This window comes from Phodopus roborovskii, unplaced genomic scaffold (genome assembly GCF_943737965.1).
Source record: "Phodopus roborovskii unplaced genomic scaffold, PHOROB, whole genome shotgun sequence".
NCBI classification, from domain to species: Eukaryota; Metazoa; Chordata; class Mammalia; order Rodentia; family Cricetidae; genus Phodopus; species Phodopus roborovskii.
In genome coordinates, this window is record NW_026126571.1 from 30735910 (window position 1) to 30753136 (window position 17227).

The 17227-nt window shown below is 51.8% G+C and overlaps 1 protein-coding gene across 1 annotated transcript; it reads left to right on the forward strand.

Annotated features, from left to right (window-relative positions):
* The first annotated feature begins 525 nt into the window (after positions 1 to 525).
* Wdr86 (WD repeat domain 86) lies at positions 526 to 16050 on the forward strand. The gene is made up of 6 exons (XM_051203239.1): positions 526 to 1302; positions 9520 to 9661; positions 11155 to 11575; positions 13286 to 13421; positions 15365 to 15468; positions 15577 to 16050. Exons 1-6 carry the CDS (start codon positions 1140 to 1142, stop codon positions 15751 to 15753), a joined length of 1143 nt encoding a protein of 380 aa, XP_051059196.1. The 5' UTR covers positions 526 to 1139; the 3' UTR covers positions 15754 to 16050.
* The last annotated feature ends 1177 nt before the right edge of the window (positions 16051 to 17227 follow it).

Below are 17227 nucleotides of genomic sequence, written 5' to 3' on the forward strand. Positions count from 1 at the left end.
TCCATAGAACCCATTCTGAGGTTTTCTTGGAACTGAACGGGGTCAGCCAAGTGGGCAGGGCAGGTCATCACATTACCCAAAGGGCTGGCTCCCCCAAACCATTGCTGTTTTCCTGCCTCTCTCTTTGAACTCCAAAAACAACCCTGGAGGGTTCGAGAAACCCTGCTACCTTTAGGACCTGGAGGATCCGAGTGGGGGGTCACCCTTCCCGCTCCCCAGCAAAGTCGACACCCGGAACTGCTCTAATAGGAACCAGCCGACTGAGCTCCGGGAGGGCTCTGGGCTGGGTGTAGGATTCCTCCAGACCTCAGTGGGACCTCAGAGGCGTGCGCCCTGCTGAGGACGTAGGGGGTGGGGTGGTGATGGGTGTGGGAGGGGCAAACCTGACCTCCCCGATCTGAGCTTGCCCCCACACCCAAGGGCCGGGATCCAGCCTTCTCCTGCCCAGTCCAAAGTAGACTTCGCTGTGTGCTCGTCCTTCCCCAGAGAGGGCGGACTTGGGGCTCCCCAGCTCCTTCCCTTCATCGGGGTCCCCCCACAGCTCCAGGCTCTTCGGTCCACCTCTTCCTCGTTCTGGGCTCTGGGAACAGGGACAACTGGAGTGGCAGAGCAGAACTCAGCATAGACAGCTGAAAGGGTCGCACGTGAAGCACGTGGAAGCGGTCCCCAAACGGGGACCAGAGTAGCATCTCAGTTCTGTTCCCAAAGAACGACCGGGGCGTCCTGGGGTGGGGGTTGGCGTGCGGCCGGAGAAGTGGGAGGGGACAGGTTGAGGGGTGGTCTCCGAGGAGGAGCCAGGCTGGACTGTATTGTTCCGCGCTCCGCTTCTCGGGTTCTTCAGCCGGCTTCAGACCCTGAGGGTGCACCACGAGGCAGAGGTGGACCCCCTGCACCCCAAGACGGTTCAGAGGAGGGGAGGACTCACCTGGAGCTCAGCATCCGAGCTGCAGGAGCGGAGGATACCAGTGGAGAGTCAGAGTCCCTGTTCCCCGCCACACCACGAGCCTGTGCAGCAGTGGGGCGCCAGGACCCTCCCCCCAACGATGGCCGCAGTCCGTCTGGGCCCTGCCAGGACCACAAGCGGACGCTGGAGCATTGCTCTCTAGCCGGCAACAGGGCCTCTTTACCCCCACCCTGAGATGGGGAGCAGCGGGTCGGCTTTGAGGGTCTGTGCAGACCACCGCGGAGGCATCAATTGGCTGAGTCTGAGCCCCGACGGGCAGCGCCTGCTGACGGGCAGCGAGGACGGCACGGCCCGGCTCTGGAGCACCGTGGACGGCCAGTGCTGCGCGCTCCTGCAAGGTAGACGGGTGCGCGTGCTCGCGACCCTTTCAGCCTCTTCATGCTCACCTGCCCTGCACCGGGGACCTCACTCTTCCCGGCCTGCTGTCGTCTTCTGGAAGAGCAAAGCTCTAGTTCCTTCGCATCGGGGAGCTCACCCAACCCTTGAGCTCTTGGTGGGGCACGGTGACCAGTCCGAGGGTGCTTGGGTGTGGGTGACCAAGGGGCGCGCATCCTAATGCAAGATCGTTTTGTCAACCTGTCCCACTCAGTCTTTATCATGACAACAGGTTTTGTTTGGGGTGGGGGATGTATTTCAATTTTTTCTTTTTAAATTGTATTTAAATTGAGAAATATTTTACATACCGATCCCAGTTCCCTCCCATCCTCCCATGCCCCCGCCCCATTACCCCAGGGAGGAATCATCAAAATCTATGACAACAATTTTTAACAAAAAGAAGTCGTGCCCATACCCTAAAGAATATATCCTGCCTCACTCCTTGACCTGGTAACCTTTGGCCGACATTTGTACTTGCGGGCCATTGTAACAATAGAAGTTGTTGAGAATCCAGGCCGCTGTGGTTATCTTCACACTGTGACACTATCCCAGACACAGAGCTGGTATCGCCTTGTTAGGGACTTGTTCAGGGCTGAGGGTCATCCTTGAGATTTGAACTTCTCCCTCAAGTGCCCCTCCCCCAGCTCTTTTTTGTTTCATCTCAGGCATGGCCAGAAGAAAGGGGAGAATTGATTCAAATTTCTGGGAAGTGGGGTCGTCCATCTTCCATATCTCAAATGAAACAAGGTACATCATGCACAGAAGTGTACTGTGTCTCAGGTACCCGTGGATTCATACACTACTCACGTTCTGGGCAGCCTTGTGTTCTCTGGGTGCTCCCCACGCTGCTCTGTGGAGTCCCTCAGGCCTGCTGTTGGCCTCTGCAGTAGGTGCAGACCTGAGGCATGCCAAGCTTTTTGCACAAGGTATGCTCTTTATCTGTAACTTTTCCACCATGATCAGCAAATGCTGGGTGGCCTGGCTCAAGCCCTTCCAGCAAGATAGAATGTTAGCCTTAAAACTGCTTCATTCCTACACTATCAGTATTAAGTGAAAACAGTATAAGGTAGCTAGTTCATGGCCCCAAAGGGAGGAATGTAGGATTGACAGGCACTTGGGAGCTGGTGTGAAGATGGGGAATTGGCTACAAACTGGTCCACATTCCTCCCCACACAGCCAGCATTCACTGACAGCCCCACATAGGAGAGCTGGTAGCCTAAGTAAAACATGTATTGTTTCCCAAAGAAAAGACTGGGGTTTACAGCAGAGCCCATTCTTAGGCCCGGCTCCAAGCACTCCCAGAGCAGAACCTTGGAACTGGCTTTTTGTTTGATTTTGACTTCTTTCTTTCTTTCTTTCTTTGTTTCTTTCTTCCTTCCTTCCTTTTTCTTTTCTTTTTTTACCCCCTTTGTGGTTTTTTTGTTGTTGGTGGTTTTGTTTTTTCAAGACAGGGTTCTCTATGTAGCCCTGGCTGTCCAGAACTCGCTCTGTAGACCAGGCTGGCCTGGAACTCAGACCCCCAGGTCTGAGTGTTGGAATTAAGTCTGCACTACTAATACCTGGCTGGCTTTAATTGGCTTTGATTTTGGTTTCTTTCTCTTTTCTTTTTTGTTTGTTTTTCTTTTTCTTTTTTTTTTTTTTTTTTTTTTTTTTTTTTTTTGGTTTTTTGGTTTCTCTGTATTGCTTTGGAGCCTGACCTGGAACTCACTCTGTAGACCAGGCTGGCTTCGAGCTCACAAGAGATCTGCCTGCCTCTGCCTCCTGAGTGCGGGGACTAAAGGTGTGTGCCACCAACACCCAGCTCTGTTTGTTTTTTAAGACAGGGTTTCTGTGTAACAGCCCTGGATGTCCTGGAACTCACTTGGTTGACCAGGCTAGCTTCGAACTTGCAGAGATCTGCCTGCCTCTGCCTCCGAAGTGCTGAGATTTTGGTTTCTTAAGGCAGGGAGTGTTTCATGTCACCCTCAGGTTTCAAACTGTTGTCTTAGTTAGGGTTATTGTTGTGGTAATGGAACAACACAATCAAAAGCAAGCTGGGGAGGAAAGGAATTACTAGACTTACATTTCTACAGCTCTGTTTATCACTGGAGGAAGTCAGGACAGGGACACAAGCATGGCAGGAACCTGGAGGTGGGAGCTGAGGCCATTAGGAGTGCTGCTGACTGGCTTGCTCTCCATGGCTTGTTCAGCCTGCTTTTGTACAGAGCATAGGATCACCAGCTCAGGGGTGGCACCCCACTATAGGCTAGGCCCTCCCCTATCAATCGTTAACTTAGGAACCCTGTAGGCTTGCATACACTCTGATCTTTTGGAGGCATTTTCTTAATTGAGGTTCCCTCCTCTCAGATGACCAGCTAGTGTCAAATTGACATAAAACCAGCTAGCATACTCACCTTGTAACTTTGAATTCCTGACCCTCCTGTCTCCACTTCCCAAATACCTGGAATTGAGTCCCTGCCCCATGCCAGGCGTGGCTGGTGTTTCCCATTGCTGTTTTACCAGGCTCTTGGTGGCTGTAGTGCACAGCTAGCCTGCAGAGGGCTTGTGCCTGCGACTCAAGCGGGACTCCTGTTTATCAGGGAGGGTTTTCTTTGGAGAGTCTGGGCTTCTCAGGCTGGTTCTGGCCCAGTGGCTTGTTTGGCGGCAGCTCTGGAGTCTTGCCAAGTTTCCTGGGCCCACCCTTGAACCAACTGACTGGCACGTAGCATTCTTCACACCAGCTTTAGTGGCCCTGGCTGGGTCGTTCGTCCGTCGCGATATCTAACACAGCTTTCCATTGAGGGATGCCTGACCTCACCCAGTAGAGAGTAGGCTCACTGGAGGAGAAACTGTTGGAGCTTACCCACCAAGGCTGTTCTTGCCAGGGTTAAGACTCTAGCATTCAAAACTGTGCCAGGACAAAAGGGATAAAGTTTTTTTTTTTTTTTTTTTTTTTTTTTTTTTTCCTGCAATAAGATCCTGATTATGACTGAGTTTGCATGAGTCAATGTGGTTATTTGTATCTTTCTGTTTGTATCCCTTCCCCCAGGAAAAACAAGGTCTCCCCCGACACTTCCTCCTGAGATATTAGTAGGATTGTTTACACGCACACACTTTTGTGTATGGCACACATGAGTGCAAGTGTATGCACCTGGATATGGAGGCTAGAGATTAACTTTAGGTGTTCCTGGGGGACTGCCTGCTTTCCATGGGGGCCTGGGAGGGTTAGTCTGTCACTGGCCCGGAACTTGCCAAGTAAGCTAGGCTAACTCTAAGGGATCTACCATTTCCACGTCTCTAGCTCTAGGATTATAAGCACCTATCACCATGCCTGGCTTTTCACATGAGTGCTGGGGTTCAAACCCAGGTCCTCATGCAAGCCCTTGGCTGTCTTCATAGACCCCACCCTACCCTGCTCCTCTTTTTATTAGCTTTTCCAGACAGTGTCTCCTCTGGGGGGGAGAGGACGTGTTTTTTTTTTTTTTTTTTTTTTTTTTCTAAGACAGGATTTCTGTGTAGCCATGGCTGTCTTGGAACTCACAGAAATCCCCCTGCCTCTTCCTCCTGAGTATTGGCATAAAAGGCGTATGCTACCAGCGCCCCAGCTGAGACAATGTCTTTTTATTTAGCCCTAGCTGTCCTGGAACTGTGTAGACCAGGCTGGCCTGGAACTTGTGATCTTAATGTTCCCTCCTCTAGATACTGGGATTATTGGTATATGCCTCTATACCTACTTAGTAAAGAATGCTTGTTTCATACCTTATATTTTAAGGCATATGTCTATATACTTTATTATGTGGTTAAACTTCATAAACTAGAATCTACACCAGTTTATTATTGTTTTTCTCCAATTAAGTTTTACTTTATGCATTTGGGTATTTTGCGTACATGTATGTCTGTGCACCAACTATATGCTTGGTACCCAAGGAGTCCAAAAGACAGCATCAAATACTCTGGAACTGAAGTTACAGATGAGGTGAGCCGCCATGTGAATACTGGGAATTGAACCTAGGACCTCTGAAAAAACAGTTAGTGGTCTTAGCTGCAAGACCCACTGATACCAGATTAGGAATCAGAAATGGACAAAGGCAGACGTAATTATTGATACAGAATGTCTTGCGTTTTCTGGATGCTGCCTGGAGGTGAGTGTAGCCTCAGCATCCCCAAAGTGGGAGTGAACTAGAGGACTTGTTCAAGGTTGGAAGGTTGGTCCACAGCAGCCCACTGCTTTGGCTACTGTTTCTGCTCAGGGTCCTGCTGCAGGGAAATTGTACCCTGGTTGTATGGCCATTCAGAAGCAAGCTTCATCCCTAAGTACTGCCTGTGAATGCAGGTATCATTCTGCTCCTATGGAGGGCTTAAACTCTTGGGCAGTCTTAGGCTTGCAAAGGCCTTGGAACCAAGCTTATTGTTTGGACAGTCTTGGATTTGTTTCTTGGGCAGCGTGGTTGGGATTGGCAACTCTATGTGTTCAGGCTTCTCTATCAGCTCTCAGCAGCAGAGGCTCTTGGCACTGGAGGATGTTCTCTCAGAAGAGTTACAGAGCAGCATCAACAGGACTGGAATGCTCAGGCCTCCTGCTGTGGACACACACATTTGGAAGGGATGCCTTTCAGATGCAGCAGGTGACCTCTGGTGAAAAAGGCTTGATTGGCACTTATTTTGAGAAAAGGAGTGCTGGAATGGTAATGGTCTCCAGGCCTCAATCTTCCCTCTGTGGAATATCCATGTCTTTGATGACACTGGATATCTGTGTTCCCTGTTTGGTCAGGGACTTGGCCTGAAGGTTCTAGCCCACTGTGGATGCTTCACACCCTTCTTTGGCCTCAGCATACTCTGAGCCACTCACAGCTGCAAGCTCCAGAGGAGGGCACTCTCCAGGGACAGGGCCCAAGCAAAGTGTTAACTGCTAGCCTTGAGAGAGCCATGAAAAAAAGGCATATAAATAGGGGCCGGATGAGGAGATGAGGTACCATGGTTTGGTTTGGTTTTCTTGTGACTAACAACCCATTCATTTCAAATTTAGTTTTAGTCTTTTATCTCATGTGTGTGAATGTTTTGCCTGCATGTGTACCTAATGTCAGAAAAGGGTGTCAGAGCTTGTGGGGCTAAAGTTACAGTTTTGAGCAGCTGTGTGGGCACTGGAAATTGAGCACAGTCCCTTTAGAAGAGCAGCCAGTGCTCCTCACTGCTGAACTGTCTGTCCAGCCCCTAACGGGGCATAGAGGATCCTGGGAGGACCACTAACACACGCAAGTCAATATTTGCCCAGAAGGACTCCATGAAGCTGGCATCTGTTTTAGTGACAGCACTTCCGAGGCCACTGTGGGTTGAGTGGCAGGCTCCCTGTTGTCTGAAGGGTGAGGGGAAAGTTGGCAGAGGGAAGGCTGAGGGAAGGCTACAGCTGTGCTGCTGCTGAAGGAGTAGGCCCTGTCTTAAGTGGCTGATGGTGGATGACTGGACATATGGGCTGAATTCTCACACAGAAATCAGGAACCCCTGATGTGATTTTCAGTTCTGAGTGACAGCCTGCAGAGAGACCATGAGTCCTGGTGCTTTTGACATTGTCCATTGTGGCATTTCTGAGTGCCAGATGTCTGCTGAAGGGCTGAGCCAGTCAGGCTCCTGGCTCCCCTTATGTAGGTAACTTATAAGCATCTAAGAAAGCAACAATGCCAAGTGGACAGAGTGTAAATGCAGAGTCGAGCCACTGGCTTATCACTTCTCCCAAGGGAGATGCAGTTACAACAGCCCGGTGACAGCTGTGGAGAAAGTTCCACAGCCAGCCTGAGGCAGCCCTCTGTGTCAGACAGAGCCCAGGGGGACATTTCGGCCCCAGGTCTCCCACTGTGAATCTATTGGAAGTGGGAGGACTGGGGCCACCCGACAAGTGTACCTTTCTCCACAAATCACAACACCTGCTTGCACTCCAAGGATAGTGCCACCCTGTCACCAAGTGGCAGTTGGGGTACCCAGCTGCTTTATTGTGTGACCCTGGGACACTGAAAGGGAAAAAGGCCTTGTTTCATGCTCGCTGTAGTGGAGTTCCCTGAAGCCCCAGCCACTTTTCCTATGCACAGAGGGAAGAGCAGATCTTGGCAAGCCCTCAGCGCCCAAGGAGGCAAAGACCGCTGCCTCAGCAGGAGCCCCCAGAGCTGCTCCTCTGCATGCAATAACTACATCTTATCTGCATTCTTTATCCCTTCAAAAATATTTACTTTAAGCTCAGCATTTTTTGCTTATTCTGCACAATTCCAACAGCTGAAAGCCAAGGTCCCTGGAGGTGATAGGCCCAGAGCTGGCAGACACGGCTCCTCTCACCCTCGGTGGTGACCCTACGAGCCCTGCATCTGGCCCAACTGTCTTTTGGTGTCACCAGTTACAGGGTAGTGGGGTGGGGTGGGGGTTTGGGGGATGTGCAAGGGGACAGGCATGGCAGAGTCCAGGCCCTCTGCAGGCAGGCTCTGACCCAAGTGTGTTTGCAGAATGGGGAGTGAGCTATAGAGACTGGAGAGGCACTTACTTTTAGTAGAGACCCGGGTGCTGTAGGAGCTTCACTTGGCTCCGTGTCTGGCTGTAGAGGGCAGAGGGCAGGGGCTGCTAGGTCAGCCTGACTTGTAGTCAGAGGCGAGGGTGTTTTGCATTGAAAATTGCTTCTTTCAATTATCGCCACTTTTCTTCTCATCTGTGTGTCCAGCCCCTCTTCCCCTAATGTGCCATTAGCTGTCCACCGCACCTCAGCAGCGCTGACCGAGGAGCCACCGTCAGGGTGCCATGGCTCAATAGCTACACGTGGCTCTCAAGTGCTTCTTCATCGTTCAACTTGTGGTTTGCTCCTGCACTTGACCCTTTGTGTAGATGGGATGTCAGCAGCTGGACGCTGCTGGAGCAGTTGCTGTGGGCCTCGGCCAGCCTTGGCTCGCCGTCCTTAGGGGCCATGGGTTGTGGCGCCCACCCAGGGTTATTAGAGGGGCATGGGAGGTAACTCCCATACAAAGTCACTGGAGGGCCTGGAGCCCTGCCCATGCCAGTGCCCGTAGGCCTGGCACGCCTTGGCAGCCTTGCTTGGGGTTTCTCAGCTCCTAAGAGGCTTTGGGGAGAGTGAGGCAGACTGGTCTCAAGGGAAGTTTGTTGACTTTAAGAAATATTTATAAACTCTGGCAAAAATCTGGGCTGTGTTTTGCCAAACAGATTTGCCCTCAGCTTTTTCATCAACTTGTGTATTTGGGGAAACACAGTCTGCCGTTTCTTAAGGGTTTACTTAATTCTTGCATTGTTTTCAGAGCAGCCTGGCATGCACTCTCCCAGAAGACGGAGAGCTTTTATTACAATTCTGTTTCTTAGAATCCAGGAAGTCAAGCTCATCGGAGCTAAGCTTAACCCAGGACCTAAAAAAAAAAAAAAAAAAAAAAAACAAACAAACCAAAAAAAAAAAAAAAAAAAAAAAAAACCCAGTAAATCAGCTTGTCAGCTTGACCCTTCCTGAGAGACTGCTAAAATTCCTGTCTGCTTGACTCTAGCTATGAAATGGAAATTGTCAAATGAGATTAAAGATGTGGGTGTGGTGACACATGCTTTTAATCCCAGTGGTGGGAGGTAATCTCAGGAGAATCAGGAGTTCAAGGCCAGCCTGGGCTACATGAAAATGTCTCAAAATAATGAGGTCCCTGGAGAGATGCTCAAGGAATCAGAGTGCTTACTGCTCAAGTATGAGGACCTGAGTTCAGATCCCCGGAGAACATGTAAAAAGCTGAGGGTGTTTTTTTTTTTTTTTTTTTTTCAAATTACTGTGGTTAGTGCTGTGGAAGATGGAGACAGGTTGATAACTGGGGCTCATCCTCAGCCTAGGTTCAGTGAGAGATTCATGAGAACACACAGAGAGTAGGAGAACAGGCCACTTGCTCACACATGTGTGTATATATCTGATACACAGAGAGAGAGAGAGAGAGGGAGAGAGAGAGATTTAAAAGTCACATGGTGATTTACTCCTGGGACCTGAGCACCCTGAGGTTGAAGCAGAAGAATTGTGAGTTCAAGCCTAGCCTGGGCTGCAAAGTAAGGCCCCGTGTGTGGGATAGAGTAAGGGCTAGTCTCTTCCAGATTCACCTCAGATGCTCATGCTCTCCTGCTCTTCTCTCTGCTTGCACACATAGGGAGACAAGAGCTGGAACCTGGCCCGCTCACATTTCCTCTCGTTGTAGGTCATGAGAGCTATGTGACCTTCTGCCAGCTGGAGGATGAAGCTGCCTTCACCTGTAGTGCTGACTGCACCATCCGGAGGTGGGATGTGAGGACCGGGCAGTGTCTGCAGGTGTACCGAGGGCACACGTCCATCGTGAACAGGTCAGTCAAGTCTGGTGGCATGGGCCAAGAAGACAGAAATGTAGCACTGACCTTGAGCAGTGTAGTAACTGCTTGTGGCAGCAGGGGGTTTGAGCAGAGGAGCCACGGGAAAGAGGCACCATTCATATATTCGTGTGCACCCCTCCGGGAGCCACACCCCCTCACGGCCCCTCTGGGTATGGGAAAGTGTTGGAACCACAGTACCCACTGATGGGAGCAAATTCCAGAGGAGACTGCTTACATGCCACCAGTGGTAGAGCAGGGCTTGGTGAAGGAGGAGGACACAGTGTGGTATTTTCGAACTTCCTTCCATGTGGCTGCTGAAGGTCTCTTAGCGTTGATCAGGATCTGCATTTTTTCCTTGTTGAGTTTAGATTGGATTTGAGCAGTGGAAATTCGTTTGCTGGCCAGATCAACTTGATGTTATTTTTATGACACACGATAGTTACCCTGGGCTCCTAAAGTCCCAAGTAGATGCCTAGCATAGAGACCCTCGAGGTCACATTGATGGGAGGGGCCCTACTTGGGGAAGACCCAAGGGCCTTTCTGTGTGGACACAGAGGAGAGGGCTGCAGCCAGGAGGGTGTGTGTGGGCCTCCAGGCAGGCATATTGGCTACTCAAGCTAACCCTGGCTCCAGAGGCCACATCAGAGGTGGCTCAACAGTCTGAAAGTATCTGCAGGAGATTGTAGATCTAGAAGGAGAACTCAGTTCTCACAGTTCAAACTGGCCTTTCCCCAACAAGATGCCTGTCATTGGCTGGGAATGGTAACTTGTATCTGTTGTCCCAGAACTTGGGAAACTGAGATAGTGCAATTTCAAAGCCAGTCTGGGCTATAGAATGAGCTCCAGATCAGCCTGGCTTAGAGGAATCCCCACGCCTCACCCCCTCCCACCCCACACACATATACACATACAGACTGTCTTACCAAAAACAGAAACAGGCATTAATCAGAAGCCCACCTAGGTGTGTGAGTCCTCCTAGATGCCCTCAGACTGCTGACCAGAGAACTGTCACAAACTGTTCTCATTGATTTGACACCCACCCCCCACCCCCCAGAAAAGGCAACTTAAGAGAGCCAGTCTGTCATGGCTTTTTGAGGTGGGGTCTCACTCTATAGCCTGGGCTTGCCCTCAGACTCATTATGGAACCCAGGCTGGCTTTGCACTCAAGGCAATCCTCCTACCTCAGCTTCTCCCTGAAGGGCTTTCCCTATTTTAAGTGGGCCCTGTGCCCACTCTTCCCCTGTGTATCTGACTTGGATACAGTGTTACACGAGTCCATGCACCAGAGACATGGTCCTGCTGGGGTAAGGGTCAGGCCTGCAGGTTTGTCACAGAGGGAAAGAGGCTGAGGGGGAGACATGTGGACATGTGGTGTTTTGGGCTAGACCTTGGAAAGTGAGAGCAGGACAGAGCTTGGAAGCTGTGTCAGCTTCAGTGCCTGTGAGGGCCGGGTGGACGCCTTCAGCCCCTTCGCCTCTTACCCGCAGGATCCTAGTTGCAAATGACCAGCTCTTCAGCAGTTCCTATGACCGGACAGCACGTGCATGGACTGTGGACAAAGGGCAAGTGTCCAAGGAGTTCCGGGGCCACCGCAACTGTGTGCTAACGCTGGCCTACTCTGCCCCCAAGGACCTGCCCAGTGACCCCTGCTTGGAGGCCGCCATGGGTGGCGGGCTCCTAGTGACTGGCAGCACGGATGATACAGCCAAGGTGTGGCAGGTGGCCAGTGGCTGCTGCCACCAGACACTTCGGGGCCACACAGGTGCAGTGCTGTGCTTGGTGCTGGATGTTTCCAGCCACACAGCCTTCACAGGCAGCACTGATGCCACCGTCCGTGCTTGGGACATCCTGAGTGGGGAGCAGCTGCGGGTTTTCCGGGAGCACCAGGGCTCGGTCATCTGCCTGGAGGTGAGGCCTGTCCAGCTGTGGCCAGATTGCATGTCCTGTTGTGGGTGAAGGGAGAGGGGACTCAGGCTTGAAACCATTCATAGCATAGCCTCAGTCCATAGTGCTGGTCCACCAGCTCTTTCACAGGTGGAGTGGTTTGTTTTTCCAGACAGAGTTTCTCTGTGTAGTCCTGGTTCCTGAGACGTACTCTTAGGCCAGGCTGGCCTTGAACTCAGCTCCATCTGCCTCTGCCTCCTGAGTGCTGGGATTAAAGGCGTGCACCATCACGCCCAGCCCATTAAACACCATTTATTAGGCATTCCCAACCCCACACTCTTTAATTAATATTTGTTTATTTTGAGACAGGGCTCACTGTGTACTCCTGGGTGTCCTGGAATTCTAGTGTCCAGGCTGGCCTTGAACTCACAGAGATCCACCTGTCTCTGCCTCATGTGTGCTGGGATTAAAGGTATATACGATACACCTGGCCCCAGCCCACCCCCACACTCCTATACTGGGGAAAGTATCCAGCCAAAGCTTTGTGAGAGATACATTCGGATCTCAGCAGTGCAGACCTTGCCAGGAAAATGGACACTAAGTCTGCTGAAGAAGCTTCATGAAAATGTATGCAAAGGGAGATAGTGGCACAGCAGTGGCCCGAGAAGCTGAGTTCGCCCCAGGACCATGTAGAAAAGCTGGGTGTGGTGGCAGGTGCCAGGAATCCCAGCTCTGGAGAGGCAGGGGCAGGCTGAGCCCTATGGCTTGCTGCCCAGGATGCCTGAGGGTCGCAGAGGTTGACCACTGTCCTCTTAACATGCATGTGTGTACACACACACACACACACACAGAGAGAGAGAGAGAGAGAGAGAGAATATGAACTCACATACATGCACTCACAAAAATAAACATCAACAAAATCCCCTAAGGCCTGACCCGTGTCTGTATTTCCTGAGCTGACAGGAACCTTCTTCTTCTCCTACAGACAGGACTTTTTTCAGTTGTTAGGAGTACGGCGAGGTTCTGAACACACTGCCTCTGCTCCTGTATGGGGGGCTGTATATATCTTGTCAGCCTTCAGTCTTGGGCCCCGGTTCTCACGTAACAAATGCTACTGGTGGGTGACAACAGCCTTCTCAGTCTCTCAGGGGCTGAGTGTGGAAGTGACCGGACCGACCCTCACCCGGAGCATGACTTAGCAGGAGTATTGGGGGGCACTGCTGTGAGTGAGGATACTGTGTTGGCAGTGGGCTTCTGTTTATTGCTGGGCATTGAGCTTGCCAGTTAGTGACAAGGCTTCCCCGTGTCCTCCGAGTCTCTAGAGGCTCTGCTCCCTCTCATGAGTGTCCTCAGCTGGGGACCGAGGCTTTACTAATGAGCCTGTGGGGGAGGGACAGCCAGTGGAGAGGCTCTGAGGGTGTGGCTGTCTGGGGTCTGCAGGGTTGGATGGGGCCTGGGGGTGTCCGGGTCTGAGGGGCTCTCTAGAATCTGCAGGGCTCTGTCTAGCATCTGTAGGGTTCTGTCGGGGGTCTGCAGGGCTTTCTAGGGCTGAGGACACTGCCTTCTGGGCCCATATTCACCAAGGGAAAAACAAACCAGCACTGACTCAGTGGGTGATGGGGAGTACCGTTTGGGATCACCCTGCTTTTCCAGTGCTTCCCATATTGTAAATAATGATTTGAGGGCTGCCTGGCCATCAGGGCCAATGCGTTGACCCTCCTGCTTTTCCTACAGCTCACGGACCGGCTCCTGTACACGGGCAGTGCAGACAGGACTGTCAAGTGCTGGCTGGTTGACACTGGGGAGAGAGTGCGCACGTTCCCGGCACACAGGCACAGTGTGAGCGCCCTCAAGTACCACGCAGGCACCTGTAAGTGAACTGCTGCGACACTGCCCGCGCCACGCCTGTCTGCCCGCCCCACCTTTCTCCCCTGGTTTGTCTCTTCTGCCTCCCACGCCTGCATGGTTTGCTGTCACTGAGCCAGCTACCTTTTCACTTCAGTGGTGTCCAAAGGTGGATGGTTTGTCCGGTAGGGAGCACTGCCTTTTGTCTCCTAGGTCCCAAATGGTCATACCACATTCTCCTTAGCTTCACTGATGGGTGTCCCCTTCCTAATTAGTTCCATAAGCCCCTAGGAGCAGATGTCAGACTCCCACAGAGCTGGGTCTATGAGCATCTTCCCAGTGGAAAATGAACTTGACCTCATGTGGAGATGCTGGGTGAAGAGAAAATGGATAGTTGAGTCCAGTATGTCCTAAGAGTGTGCCTGACATGCAGAAGTTGTTTTTCCTTCCTCCCATGCCCAAGCCTTAGTGTGGGCATGGCTCTGCTCCCTGGTCAGGAACCTCTCTCTTAACTGAGCATAAAGTAGTTAGCCCTCAGATCCTGTCAGGTTCCCCTCTGTGCCCCCTCCCCATGGTGGCAACAGGCACAGCTGTCCTGGAGCCACTGTCCATAGGCCCCTCTCTCGATAACAGAGCTTGGTTCTTGGTTTTTGCCCACAAGGCTACAGAATGGGCTTTGCTCCTGACCCAGTCTATTCAAGATGTCCCACGGCCTCACAGGGCTGGACCCTGCTACTTTGGGGAGTTTGGAGAGAGGCAAGGAAGAAACCTTGGAAACCCAGCAAGGAAACTACCTCCCTGGGGCCCTGTGTACCCCCAAGCTTTCAAAAAAGGAAAATGTGTGCAGACAAAGTGTAAGAAGTAGATACCAAAGACCAGGGAGCAGCCTAGAGGTGCTGACGTTAGCCAGGCCTGACGTGGCAAATACAAGGTGGCCTTGGGGTTTCTCCTGTTGCTATCACAAGCACTTGGACAGAAAGCAACATGGGGGAGGGAAGGGTTTGTCTTACGATTTCAGGTTGCAGGGAGGCCATAGCAGCAGGAGCTTGAGCCAGCTGGTTATACCACATGGGTAGTCAAGAACCGAGAGAAGCGAGTACATCCATGCTGCCTGCCAGCTGCTTCGTTCAGCCCATGAAGTGATGTTCCCACATCAGGGTCTTCCAGCCTCAGTTAACAATCAGGACATGCCCCAGGCTACCCTGACCTAGATAATTCTGCATTGAGACAGGTCGTTCTAGGTTGTGTCAAGTTGACAGTTAAAACTAAGCAAGTAGGATTGCTGGGAACTGACACCCAGGAGCGCTCTCACTAGGGGTGTTGAAGGGTGTGTGGCTCAGCATCCTTACCTCCCAGCTGGAGCTAGTTACCCCACCCTCCCAGCCACTCTGCTTACTAATAGGCCCCTGTTATCTCCTTGCTTTTTGCATTATTTGCTATGTGAACTGCAGGCCTCCTGTTCAGGGTGCAGCTTCTCAGGAAGTCAGTGTAGGATGGTAATTGAAGTAGAATTGGCTACTTGGGGGGGTCCTCATCGCCAGCCTTACCAGTACTGATTAGAAAGGAGTCACTGGCCCCCTCATTGCACCAGGAAGTGTGGTGGCACTTAGCCTTGCCTCAGCAAGGATTCCAGGGGCTCTGGTGTCCTTAATGCCAGAGCACCACCAAGCCAAGTTATGACAGAGGAAAGCCCAAGGAGGGAATCAGATGGGGTCTGGGCTCTGGCTGGCCCTGGGTGTAGGTGATGGGCGGGCAGGTGAGACAGAGCCTGGAAGATGTGGTTGAGTGTCCTAGAAACATGAGGCAGAGAAGTCTGCTTAACTCGGTAGGGTGTAAGAAGGGCACCTGCCCCTGAGGGGTGAGACACCGGTTTCCAGATGTTTCCTACCTGACCCTTAGGGTGTCTCTGTGGGGCAGGTGGCAGGGTGGCAGCCAGGAAGGGTCCAGTGCACTGCTATGTGTCCACAGTGTTCACTGGCAGTGGGGATGCCTGCGCCCGGGCCTTTGATGCCCAGTCGGGAGTGCTGCAGAGGGTGTTCCGGGGCCACACCTTTGTCATCAACTGCCTCCAGGTAGGATTCTCCTTGCCCAGCTCCATACTGTCCCAGGGAAGCAAGGGGCCTCCCACAGGGAGGAGACTCCAATAGCCTGCTCATGGCCAACATCTGTCCCGCCCACAGGTACACGGTCAGGTGCTCTACACTGCATCTCATGATGGTGCTCTGCGCCTCTGGGATGTACGTGGCCTGCAGTCGGTGCCACCGTTGCCACGCAGGCCAGCAGCCAAGCGCAGCCTCTCACGCCTTTTTAGCAACAAAGTGGCCTGTGCAGCGCCGGTGTCCCTGCAGCCAGCCTGAGCCTGGAGAGGGCTGAAACCTGTGTCCTGGCTTGTCTCTATTCTTGGTTTTCCCGAGCACTGTGATGCGGTGGCCTTTCCTGTTGTGAAAGGTGCCTTTCCCCATGCTCTGAACCAACGCTTTGCCACCCGGACTCTTCTGGCCAAGGCAGGGACTTCAGCTGGCCTGCCTCCAGTTCTGACAGCTGAAGCCTGTGCTGCCTGGACTTCCCTGCTGAGGAAATGGGGCTTCTTACAAAAGTCATGTCATATTGGCAAGTTGTGTGCCACAAGGCCCCTCCTGAAGAACTCAAATACATGTCATCAAAGTGCTCTAGTGTCATTCTTTGGTTTCCTTTTGGAGGCCTATTGGCCTGCCACAGCTGTGCCCTCTGGTTGAGAAGAGGGCATTTATACAGCAGTGGCCTTGGGAGAGGCCAGGGAGCAAGAAACCATCTCTTCAACCAGCCTGCTTGACAGGAGGCTCCTGCCTTGGACATTAATGCAGGGGTTTTCTGTCAAGGTGTGGTGTTGAACAGCTGGGTAGGGCCATCTGATCTTGTGCAGAAATGCCAGCACTGTGCCAGATGTGGTGGCGGTACTGGACACAGCAGCGGGGGCTGGAGAGATGGCTCAACAGTTAAGAGCACACACAGCTCTTCCAGAGGACCAGAGCTTGGCTCCCAGCACTCGTGTTGGGTGATAAAATGCCCTCTCCTGGCCTCTATGGCACTTGCACCCACATTGCACATAGCTAAGCAGAACAGATACATATACAATTCAAAAGTAAAAATAAACTTTTATCTATTCACTTATTTATTTGAGACAGGGCTTCTCTAGACCAGACTATCCTTGATCAGCCTGCCTCTGCCTCTCTGGTGCTAGGATAAAAGGTATGTACTGACAACCGCTTGTTGCCTGCTCCCCTGCCTTTTTTATTTAAACTGTTGTTATCTCTGTTAGAGAGGACCCTGCCAGAAGGGATGGTATAGGAAGCATGGGTCCCAGCTGGGAGCCTCCCTCAGTGTGGTTGGTGTTGGTGACAGGTGGCTGTGTGTGTTTTTTAAGGAAAATACTATTTTGCAAAGTGTTCTTGGGAAAAACACTAGAATATGTTGCATTGACCCAGAATAACCAATTGGGTTTCTACTTCAAAAGCATAGTGACCTTGGCTCGGTGTTGAGGACATGAGGATGTCCTATACTCTTTCCCTAACACCTGTGGACTACTTACTTATGTATGGTACTGTTGAACACTGAGCCAGAGGTACCCTCTGTCACACCATGGCAGGGCTGTAGTTCAGTGGTAGAGTGCTTGCTTAGCCTTTTGAGAGGAAGGAAGCAGGTGTCTATGACACATGTTCAGCTGGCCAGGAGGAGGAGGAATAGAACTTCCTACCAGACACCTGGCCAGGAGAACAAACAGGTATGGATGGCAGTTTTACCAACACAAGACAATTTCAATGACTTCAGGCTGACTCCATCCCCCATAAGCAT

What these genes read in the sequence shown, in the direction of transcription:
- Wdr86 (XM_051203239.1), top strand. Translation starts at nt 1,140, where the DNA reads ATGGGGAGCAGCGGGTCGGCTTTGAGGGTCTGTGCAGACCACCGCGGA. An exon ending in GTGCTGCGCGCTCCTGCAAG is followed by an intron (nt 1,303 to 9,519) that starts GTAGACGGGTGC and finishes CTCTCGTTGTAG; the next exon opens with GTCATGAGAGCTATGTGACC. An exon ending in TTGTCATCAACTGCCTCCAG is followed by an intron (nt 15,469 to 15,576) that starts GTAGGATTCTCC and finishes TCCCGCCCACAG; the next exon opens with GTACACGGTCAGGTGCTCTA.